This window comes from Miniopterus schreibersii (genome assembly GCF_964146895.1).
Source record: "Miniopterus schreibersii genome assembly, chromosome: 1".
NCBI lineage: Eukaryota > Metazoa > Chordata > Mammalia > Chiroptera > Miniopteridae > Miniopterus > Miniopterus schreibersii.
Genome location: NC_138101.1, coordinates 155,552,347 through 155,564,184, shown reverse-complemented (window position 1 = coordinate 155,564,184; position 11,838 = coordinate 155,552,347). Strand labels below are relative to the sequence as shown.

General features: G+C 40.7%; 1 protein-coding gene across 1 annotated transcript; it reads right to left on the bottom strand.

Annotated features, from left to right (window-relative positions):
* Positions 1-1,105: 1,105 nt before the first annotated feature.
* On the bottom strand, positions 1,106-10,991 carry POLR2M (RNA polymerase II subunit M). Its single transcript, XM_081139595.1, has 4 exons — positions 10,729-10,991; positions 8,426-9,064; positions 5,835-6,039; positions 1,106-4,109 (listed from the first exon to the last, which is right to left on the bottom strand). The coding sequence occupies exons 1-4, from the start codon at positions 10,839-10,841 to the stop codon at positions 3,963-3,965; spliced, it is 1,104 nt and encodes a 367-aa protein (XP_080995721.1). The 5' UTR covers positions 10,842-10,991; the 3' UTR covers positions 1,106-3,962.
* Positions 10,992-11,838: the final 847 nt, after the last annotated feature.

Here is an 11,838-nt window from a genome sequence, read left to right as displayed (position 1 = left end):
TAACACAAATAGATGAATGGAATCACAGAGAGAACCCAGAAAGTAACACAGACGTGTACAAACGCTTGCTATGTGGAAGAAGTGCACTGTATGGTGCCAGGACAGCGGCTATGCAGAAGGATCCTTCCTCACACAGCCATAAATAAGTTCCAAGTGGAATCAAAAACGTAATAGGAAAGGCAAAATTATGAAACATTTTTTAACTAAAAAGATTTTAAAAGGCAAGAGAATATTTTCATGACTTCAGGATAGACAAAGATTCCTTAAGATATAAAAGATTGATAGGCTTGCCATTAAGATTTAGAATTTCTGTTCATCAAAACCACCATGAAGAAAATGAAAAGTAACCCAGAAAGGGTAAGGATATTTACAACAAATATAACCAAATAATGGTATCAAGGATACATCCTACAGCCTGGCCGACGTGGCTCAATGGTTGAGCATTGACCTAGAATCCAGGAGATCCTGGTTCAATTCCCGGTCAGGTCACATGCCCAGGTTGTGGGCTCGATCCCCAGGTAGGGGGCGTGCAGGAGGCAGCTGATCAATGATGTTTCTCTCTCTCTCTCTCTCTCTCTCTCTTCCTTCCTCTCTCTGAAATCAATAAAGACATACTAAAAAATAATAATACATGCTACAAATCAATGAGAAAAAGACAACTGACACAAAACAGAAAGATGGAGGAAAGACTTGAATGGGTAATTTTAAAAGAACTCCAGTGGCAAATAAACATATGATGATGCTCAATGCTATTCCTAATTAGGGAAATGCAAAAGAAAACCAAAATGAATGTCTACTGTAAAAACATCATATTAGCTAAAATTAAAATCTGACTATATCAAGTGATGAACTGGAACTGAAACTGTACACATGGTGGATGGGGTGTGGTGGGAATATTAAATGTTAAAGATGTGCACACCTTCTATTTCAACTCCTAGGTAAATACCCTATAGAAATTTATGTGCACAAAGATGCTCATTGCATTACTTTCAATAGCCAAAAACTGAAACTATCATAGAAGTGACTATCACAGAATAAAATGGCATCAATGAAATGGCACATTAAACAGCAATGAAAATGAATAAACCACACCCACGCATGACATGAATCTTATAAGCAATGTTGAGTGAAAGGCACCAGATAAACATACATGATCCCATTTTCATAAGTCAAAAATCAGCAAAACACATGAACCATATTGTTGCATACATAACTGGTAAAACCATTTTTTAAAGAGGACGGAAGTATTACCATAAAGTCAGGATAGTAGTTACTTTGGAGGGAGAAAAGGGAGCAAGAGGGGACACACAGGGAGATTCTGGAGTACTGGCAGTAACTTGTCTGCATCGGGTTTGTGATTAGATAGCTATCTGCTTTATTCATTAAATGGAACACCTGTTTTATATATTTTTTTAAATTTAAAAAATGAAGGATTTGTAATACCAAATGTTAATGCTAATTAAAGCCATAATTATTAAAAAGTGTGGAAAAACAAAATAGGTCCAAGACACAAAAGACACACAGAAATATTCTATGACAGCGTTACAAATCAGTGGGGAAATCAACTAAACCAACTGATCAACTACTGGCAAAAATTAAAATTAAATCTCACCTCATACAATACCCCTAAATAAATTTGAGATGGATCAAAAATTTCCTTTTGAATTAAAGGTAAGTATAAAAGTGAAATTTTGAAAAAGTACCAGAAGAAATAAGGATGAATATGTATCTATCTTTGGGGTGAGGAAGGCATGCTCAAGCTCACCTACCTGCAAAGGTAGAATCCTAAAAACTTCTACATCGAAACACCATGAACTATATTAAAAGGCAAGTAACACACTAAAACAGTAACAAAAGATGGGCATCTTCATTTATAAAGAACATATAAATCAATATATCACAAACTCTCCAAGAGAATATAGGATATGAATTTGTAATCCCCAAAAGAATGTATATAATGGTAAATAAATATGAAAAAAACCACTCAACCTTCATTAAGTAATCAAAGAAACACCAATTTTACAGGTAATCCTTTTCTGCAACTATTCAATTTGCAAATATTTGAAACAGCTATTTTCAATTCTGGTTGTTTGATATATTGCTAGTGGGAATGTGATAGGACACAATCTTTCTGATGAGTGATATACATCAAGATTCTCAAAAACTTACCTTTCACCTAGCAATTTCACTTCTAGAAAATGATCTTCTGGAAATAAGTCATTTTGTACAGATGTGATTCTTTTAAGATGTTGATAGCATCATTTACAGTTACATTATAATTAACAAACTGTTAAACACTAAGTTGATTTTAAGTTATAGTTCACCCATAAAATGCAGTATTCTGCAGCTATCTAAAATGCAAATCTCTAATATGGAAAAATGTTTACAATATATAGAACAGACAATGAGTTAATGTATAGTATGACTGCACAATTGAAAATATAAATGGATAGCTATGCATAGAAAAAATATGCAAAAGTACATATATCCAAGTATTCACAGAAGCTCTCTCTGGGTAGTAGAATTACGGGGATTGTGTGTGTATGAATGTGAACCCTTCCACATTACCCAACTTTCCAGACATAACATATATCATTCCATTCTATAATAAAAGAACATCAAAATTTTATGTTGTGAAATCATTCACTATGAGTTTTAAAAACTGAAAATAATGAAACTGTTAGCTCAATAGTTTTAATTTGCTTTTCTGGGGGGGATGGGGGATGGAAAGCAGAAGCTGCACCTGGAAGTGCACAATACAGAACTGAGCCCTTCCTCTCCAGAAAATACATCTGACCTAAATGTATTTTCCATAAAATTACATATATGAAAAGTCTCTTTTAAAGTAAATTTAATTAAGCACCAGTAAAACATCACCCTTAACATTTTAAGTAGCTCTAATTAATATTTTATTCTTGCTTTCAACACTGTGTAAAAGCTCCAACATATTTAAGAAATCTTTGACAACATAAGAGTTAATTTTTTCTGGAGACAATCATATAACCCTATAAACATGTATATATAGATTGAGGTTTCTGCAGCCTACGTATGTATGCTTCTTTGGGGGGAAAATGTATTGACGATAATTCAACTGTAGCTTAAAAACAAAAAAACTGGTTTTCTTACCAAACTGAATCTATCATCTGCTAAGAGCAATGAACTCAAGTCAGGTCAAACATAAAAACATCTACTCCCTTCACTTTCATCAGTCACTTAGGCTTTCCTGTATTTCATGTTACTCTGGGCAAAGCTGGTCATTTAGAAAGACCATCCACCCTCCAGTAACAACTAAAATAAGTAGTTATACACAATCTTGGACTGAGCAGGTTGGCATCCCTAACCCCCATGTTGTTCAAGGGTCAACTGTATTCCTTATTTGAAACCAGAAGATAGATAACATCCTTCCAAGGGAAGACAAAGGAAACAAACATTTAAGCATTTTTTGTGTCTGCCTAGGTATTTCACATCCAATACCTCAATAACCCAGGCAAACATGCATAAAATTCTTTAGACCGCTCCCTTCATTACTCAAAAGAAGAGGGAACTATATCTTCCTAATTCATTTTAGGTGATGCCTGGGACAACTAAATATTTCACTGAAAGGGATGTAATAAATGCTACTTGATACAGGTAAAAAGAAGGGAAAAAAGCAATTACCTGCTTTCATTTGGCTTAGAGAAAAAAATGTGCTCTACTATATACTAAAATATCAGACAACACATAACATACTGCAAAACTTTAATACAATGTGGTTAAACACAATATTCAAATATTAAACTTTTCCAGTACATGAAAGTTATCTTCTGAAAGACAAAACTATTTTTATAGCTACCGTTGTGTAACTTTATAAAATTCTTTCCCTCCACGTCTGACACTGATCTTGATACTTGTTAGAAAGTCTGATGTTAAGAAAAGGACATCTAAACAGGCAGAGAGTCAGGAGAGTATCCCAATGCCCATCTTCAGAATTCACCATCAGAGGACTGATCGTCACCTTCATCCCTTACTTCTCGGTATTTCCTTGAAGTCTCCCCTTCTGGATTATAGCTCTGCATTTTAATATTCAGTCTTTCAGCTAATTTCTGTGCTGCGAGCTTGGCTTGCATCTCCTTTAAAATAAAAAGCAAAGCAAAAAGTTACACACTCACATCTTTTCCCTACAATTTTTCAACGGGAAGTCATTTAAACAGAATTGGAAATAAAGGGGCATGCCACTGCACTTAGTGCTCTCCAGCAATGTAACCAGCCTGACAGCTGCGTCTACACAGACACAACAGGGCTATGCTGTGAGAGCTATCAGCCTGCTACAGCTGTAGTTACAGATGTCCATTAATAAAGTGCATGGAACTATCCCACCTCTTCATGAGAAACTGAGTAACCAGCTCAGCACTACAAACAGTTATAAACATGGATATATTTTTAAGTATGTGGGCACACACGTGTGTATATACAAATTCACAGAATAATACAAGCTACCAAATGTCAAAAATCACTAATGCTGTGCTGATTCTCCAACTGACAACCATCTTTCCTAGATTAAATCATGGCTTCTAGGCTTATGAGTTATATTTCAATGCCACAATGAAAATCAAAAAATTAATACTAAAACGCTATCTTTCTCCAAATAAAGCCCCATGGAAGTTACTATGCAGCAAAATGTCCAAATAAATTCCAGATATTGGGAATGTGCTTATACACACTGCAGGATACAACCGCCGACTGATGGTAGGTGCCAACTTCTTTAGGTCCATCCCCTCAGGTCATGAACATTATGGAAAAGTAGGACTGAAGTGGGAGCTGCTACTACTACTACTCTGCCAAGAAAGTCAACTTCAAACTGTAGGGTGCAATTCAACTTAAAAATGTCTTAGAACAGGCATTTTAGACCATACGGACCATTTAAAAAGCAATTCTTCAATGTTACTGTTGTAAGTAGGCAATAATTTTAATGCATTGAGAGGAAGAAAAAATGGTTTTAAAAAGGAGTGCCTTAAAAATGCCAACCGAGGCCAACTGAGCTTTTATTAAAAGCCAAGGCAGAACAGTAGAATGGTTTTGTATGAACTGGTGCGTAAGACATGATAAAAATCTAACAGCAATATTAGAAAGTTAGGGTGTTGTTTTCCTGGAGGCTCAAATCATTACTAAATGTAACAAACCCTTTCTTTTCTCACTGTGGTTCTCACACATACTTTCTTCCATCTCGTTATTCTGTACACAAATTGTCAATATACATGTTTAAGGTTCTATGTAGAACATACAAATGTTTGAAGACAGTCCTATGCAAACTCAATTAAGTCACTATAAGTTGGCGATTCTTCTCTCTTCACAAGGGCCTGCAGATTAGATTTTTAAGCTTAGTGTCCAATTGTCTGTTGGCAACGAAACACTGTTCCCCCTCTCCTTTTATGCTCTCCCATGTACTGCAGGAGATGGGAACCAGAAACCACATTTCCATTTCTCTTTGCAAGGTTCTCGGTTAGATTCCAACACTGAGAAGCTCTCGCATGGGTTTTACAAGGTAGAAGACACCAGAAGTGATACTACTACTATCCTACCAGCATGGGCTTTCAGAGATGTGAAATTTTGCAGTGGTCTCCTCACCTTTCCTGGAGAATACCAGTTTGATATTGCAGGTAGCTGTGATCATCTCCAGCTGCTGCCTGCAGTTCTAGCAACTTCATGACTCTGAAAACACATCTGAGAGCTAATGGCATCCACCAGCCATTTCTCTAGCACCTAATCACTTCTGTTAAATCCCATCTTCCTGAAATAAATTCTGACTTATGTAAGCAGCATCCAACATACAGACAGGAAACAACCCTCTTCAATACCTCATAACTCTGTTGCTGTTGTTGCTGAAGTGCCAAAGATTCTTCTATGGAGAGCAGCTGTGTAGGCATATGGTGTAGTGGCAGCAGCCGAGCTGCTGTGATGTCATCAAGATGCTGCTTATCCCTGCGCCGCCTTTCCTCTGAGGAAATAGGAGGGCCTCTTCTCCGCTGATGACCAGATGAGTCATTCTGTTGTGATGGTAGCCTGAAGGAGGGAAAACTTATGTTATGCCATCTTTCTATAGACACACATCCACCACACTCGCACACACAAAAGTGGCCTTCAACTGTAGCTCTTTGCCCTTTCCTTCTCTCTTCAAACCTTATACTTTAACTGAAGCTACCTTTTCATTCAAAAAACATTTGCAAAGGGGCTTACTATGCATTAGAGAGAAATAAACTTGTCAACCGTTTCAGTGCAATACAGGGTGAGGCAAAAGTAGGTTTACATGTTGTGAGTACACAAAAGTTTTTTCTTGTATTATTAATTATTGTACTATTTTCCATACAAACAACTGCAAACCTACTTTTGCCCCACCCATATTATATCACAGGTACCATGATTCACATCTATACTTGGTACATGGGAACATGAAGAAGGAAATGGCCAGTTCTAATGGGAGACAGGGAGGTTGTCAGAAAAGCTTCAAGGCGAAATCTGAGGAGTCCTGGAATAGTGCTCTCCAAGTAAATGAGGGAGGAGGGCATCCCAGCTGGGAGTGAGAGGCACATGGCTACAGCACACAGGAAGTGCAAGAGGGAGAGAGTAGAGAAAAGGGAGACAAGCCTGGGAAGCAGGCTGGGTCCAGACCACAGTGAAGAGCTCTATTCTATGTAACAGGTTCCGATGTGCATTTTACAAATTTTACTCTCGCAGCAGTGGACAAGATGAACTGGTAAAGAGTTAAGACTGGAGACTGGAACAGACCATAGTTATAGCCCAAGAGAGAGAGGAAGAAGGCAAGAGCGATTAGCGACAAAGGTCAAGGAAATACATTACGCAGGTCTTCATGGCTAGACGATAAGGAGATGAGGAAAAAGGAAGACACCTTGGGGGAAATGAGGTGACACTAATAACTTAGAGAATATGGAAAAGGTCAGTTGGGGAAGAAAGGAGTTCCACTTTCCACATGATAAACATGAAGTGCCATGAACACCTGCATAGGTCACATTTCATAAATAACTGGCAGTGTAAATCTGAAGTTCTAGAAAGACCTGAGCTAGAGGTAGATGAAGGGCAGCCTCTGGCATCCAGGTAGTAATGGAGCCAGAAGATATAGGAGGCCAAGGGAAGAGCAGAACAGAAGCCAAAGACACTACCTTTCCCACTTTGCAACCTCCACGCTGCTGCTCATTCTCCCCTCAATCCTCATCGGCCTATGGCCTGCTAACTAGCAAGGTGCAGCCTTTCCTGACCTGCTCTAACTACAGGGGAGCTTTCTTTTCAATTTCCTTAACACTTGGTAGCCCTCACTGCTATTCCCTTCCCCACTCCCACTTCCAGCTGAATGGCCCTAATACAAAACTAGGATCAGGGTATTATTCTCTGTTGTATTTACTAACTAGATTATGCTTCTGGTTTCCTGTCTTCCCAGCAGTGAGGAAAGACACTTCTTTGCACACAAGATGAGAGTTAACTTAACAAAAGATTACTTTTTATTCCTAACTAAAAATTAATGTAACATTAATCCTGGTTTTCTGGATGAAAGAAATAAAATGTTTTGAGGTTAAATTGGGGTAGGATTAAACTTTAAAGTCTCTTTATAATAATAAAAATGGTTTTAGGTATTTTTAACTAGAGGTCTTCAGTTTTTCAAAGATAGGCAATAGTGGTTAGACTTTGTATCTGATAATGCTACATCCTTGTAAATCTAGACTGGTACCAGCGGCTATTCCCAGATTTGAATGTCACATTTGCATACAAGTAATAGTCTTTTCTCTTCAAAGAGCTTTTCTTTTTCTAGAAAGCTCAGAAACAAAACTAGGAAAAGGAATTTAGAAGCAGGGTTAGTTTGCCCCTCCTGCCCTCCCTAATCTGTTTTCACTTTTTTTTTTTAACCCCTCCTCAGCTTCCTTCCCCTAAAGTTGTTACAGTTTAATGTTCTTCCAAGTGTGCAAGCCTTGGGTCCTCGTCTAGATCCTAAACTCTTTGATGAGCAGAATCTTTACTTCTGTGTCCCCATTGCTACATCCAGTGAACACACACATATTTTTTGCTGAGAAAGTCTATCAGCTCCTGCAATTGCTTTTTCTTTGGCTGACAGTCTAATCAAAGGGGGAGCTGTATACCAGAAAATGGTTCTGAAAAAAATGTCATAATAAATTCTGCTTATTATGAAAAACTGGCTAAGTATCCTCAATCTTAACACTCCATCTGCTATTTAAAATGTTTTCAATTATTTGGATAAAATATTAAAGTATTTTTCAACATGAATCCTCCGCTCCAGCCAGGCCAGTCTGTTTCCACAATACGCTCATTCCTAACTACAAGTAGTTCTCACTCAAAGTCCACTGAACTTAAAGCATTCTCCCAATTTTGGGGGTTTAACAAATATTATGTTCCTGTGACAGGTGTTTCCGCGGATACTTACACATTGGTTTTAAATTTACGTGGTGGGGGCACTGGGTTTTTGGCTCGCATGTCTAGCACTTCCATGTAATGAGGTTTCTTCTGTGTCCCACTATGAAGGCCTGTCAAGTTCTCAGTCCTCGTGTTTTCTTCTGTGCGTTGTTCATCTGGGTCTGCAATTGTGATCCTTTGTAACCTATCAACAAACAGGTTGTCGGAGCTGCTAGAATTATCTTCTGCTTGACCTGACACAAGATGCTGAGGGAGACGCTCACTGGCTTCAGGTGAAGAAGGCGGACTGGCTCTGCTGGTGGAAGCTGGGTACTTGTTCACTGTGCGCCCAACCTGGGAAGCCTCTTCATCACTTCTGTGACTAGAATGTACAAGTCCCTGTTGGGAGGTTGTTTTAGATGATGTGATGTTATCTACACAACAGCCAGGAACTAGTGATGAAGTATCAAGTATCTGGTCAGAATTCTGAGCCTTATCTGCGTCCACGTCAACTGCAATTGCTTTTTGCTTTAGCTTATAGTCTAAACTAACAGGATGAAACAGTTCACTTTTTCCTCTAACTTCTTCACATTCTGCAATGGCAGCTCTCAGTTTGGCAACAGAGTCTAAAACCTTTTTACCGTTGTCGGGCAATCTGCAAATGAATTTTCTGTCAAATGGAAAAGACATGAATACATTAGAGCCATGTTTTTAAACTTGAGATATAAAGACAAAGCCTTATTTTCAAAAAAATCAATCTTTAAGTTAAAAATCTGACTTCCAACTGCCCCAAAGCAGGACTGTAATTACCCAAATACCCCCAAACAAGGGGATCCAGAGAGAATAGGGAATATGCGTCATGTGTCTCATCTAATTAGAATTTCAGCAAAAGTATTTTAAGCACCTAATACTTATATAAGATTTTCCAAAAATCAACAGTTTTTAAAGTATGATCTCCAAGACCTTCCTGGGCAGGGGAGGTGGATGGGTCTGCAAGGCCAAAGTATTTCCATAATGCTAAGACACTACTTGCCATTTTCACTCTCATTTTCTCACATGAGTACACTGGAGTCTTCCAAAAGCCACAGGATATGTGATTACCATTGTTCTGCTGGCTAATAGAATGTGTGAACTTATGTATTCTTGTGTTTTAAAGATTTCTCACTTGTAATTTCTAATACATTGACAAATATCAATAGATATAACACATAAAACAAGAGCCCTTCGGGATACTTAATAAGTCTTAAGAGTAGAAAGGGGTCCATCCTGAGACCAAAAAGTTAATTTGCTGCTATAGATTAAAAACCCATTCTCACAAGGTCAAAATACTTGTGTCTACTAAGAAGCTCCCAAGGGATCATTTGTCCCTTTTGCTGACTGTTTCTTTTCTGATTCCCCTTGTGTTAGCCATACAATAAATGGGGAGGGAAGGTTACATCTCAGGCCCTATATTATCTCTGACACTACATTCATTCCCATAATTTCCACTATTAACATCCCCTCCAGGTGAGATTCCTGTATTTTCCTAGCTTTCTCCTTTCTCGAGCCTCCTGACCACTTCTCCAGCTCTTAACTCTAACTCTCCGGTCAACTCGGCTCCCCTAATTAAAAACAACCTCGGGTCTATTCCACTCCCCGTTTGCCTACTTTTATTAATGGTTCTCCAGACAGGCTACAAACCTCAGCCATCTCAGTCAACTACCTATTCAAGTTATTCCAAGCCCAATGTCGTTTCCCCAACCCCCTTTCCAGCTCACTTTCTTACAACCTCCTTCTTGGGAACCTCTACTGTCTTCAGCCTCTTATTCCTTCAAAGCACCCTGCACCAAGCTAATTGAGCCTCCCTTTTAAAATCGAGTTCAATATACCTTGCTAAAATCCACTAAGTCCACCAACTCAGTGAGGCTCAAACTTTCTCTGCCTAAAAAGCCCTTCTTTATATCCCAGGGTTCCTGTAGAAACAGAATCTAGAGGTGAAATTGGCAAGATGTTTGGGGCACGGTTTAGGGTAGGGCTGGGCAGGGGGTGGAAAACAAAAGGATTTAGGTACAAACCCTCATTTTTAGCGAGTAAAGAAAACCAACGCGGCTGAGGAGGAGCTGCCACGCTCCGCCGCGGTTCCGCGCCCGAGCCAAGCCCGCGGGCGGCAGCGCCGGGCCAGGACGCGCGGGCTTTGCGGCTGTAGGCCGACCGCTCGCCCACGGGGCAGGACCGCAGCTGCCTGAGGCAAGGTCACCTTCCAGGCGACGGCACGGGGGTGGGGAAGGGAGGGACGCGTCCCAGGCCGCCCGAACCGAAAGAGTCGGGCGGTGACTCGGCGGGACCCAAGCTTACTCGTTGCGCAAAAGTCTCTCCTGGCGCTTCAACATCTCCCGCAGCTCCGCCAAACTCCGCTGCCCCAAGTCCTCGGGAGCTTGCGGCTCGAAGCCGCGGGGCAGCGAGGACATTCTGCAGGGGCTGAAGCTGGCGAGGCGGCGGGCACTCGTCTTCCTCGGCAGCCTCCGCTGCTAGCGCCGGATCCGCGGCCGGCGGGGACTCCGGGGCACTAGCGGGAGTCGCCATTTTCCCGGAAGGACAGGTCTTATTCGAGCCGAATCGAGCTTTATTGAAACGCCGGAAACAAACACAGACAAGGAGAAGGGGGTGTCGGGAGGAGCGCGCAGGGGCGGAAGTGACGGAGGGTGACGTCACTCCTGGCTGGGCGCGGGTTCACACGGTTTGTCACGTCTCTGTGCAGCGGCACTTTAGCTGTCGATTCAAAAAGTTTCTACGCCGTGCCCCCGTCACCCCAACAGCCCCTGCGGTTGTGGAGCTTGCGGAGTGGTGGAGGGGGCAGACGTTAATCAGGTAACAGTAAGACAATGTAGTGGTAAGGTGGGTGTGGGCGCCGGGGAAGGTGCGAACTGTAAGTCGAAACCTGAGTGGTGAGCCCGCCGTCGGTGAGGTTGGGGAATGTGCAGGACAGGGCTTGGGCCGCCCTGGCCGATGGTGTGGAGTCCTCAGATGTTAAAAATTGGAAGGATCCTTCGAGACCATCAGCTTTTCTTAATGGGACTCTGGCATGTGGAGCATTTGCGGCCCTGCCTCGGGCAGTGCGTGTCTGGCTTGAGAGCCTCTCTCTGACGATTTCAGGTTTGGCCTATAGAAAAACAGACACAAACACCAAAGTAAATATTCCAGTGTGCTTTCAAACTCAGATGACCAGCTGCTCTTCCTACAACACCAATTTGAAAATCCTCTTCGCTTTATGCCTATTTCCAAATGTTTAGAATTGCTGAAAGGTGTTTTGTTTTGTTTTTAAGGCTGTTGAAAAAAGGAAGGCAGCATAATAAGCTAGTTCTTACCCTGCTTTTTTTTTTTTTTAAATATATCTTTATTGGTTTCAGAGAGAGGAAGGGAGAGGGAGAGAGAGCTGAAACAGTGATGAGAGTCGTCATGGATCGC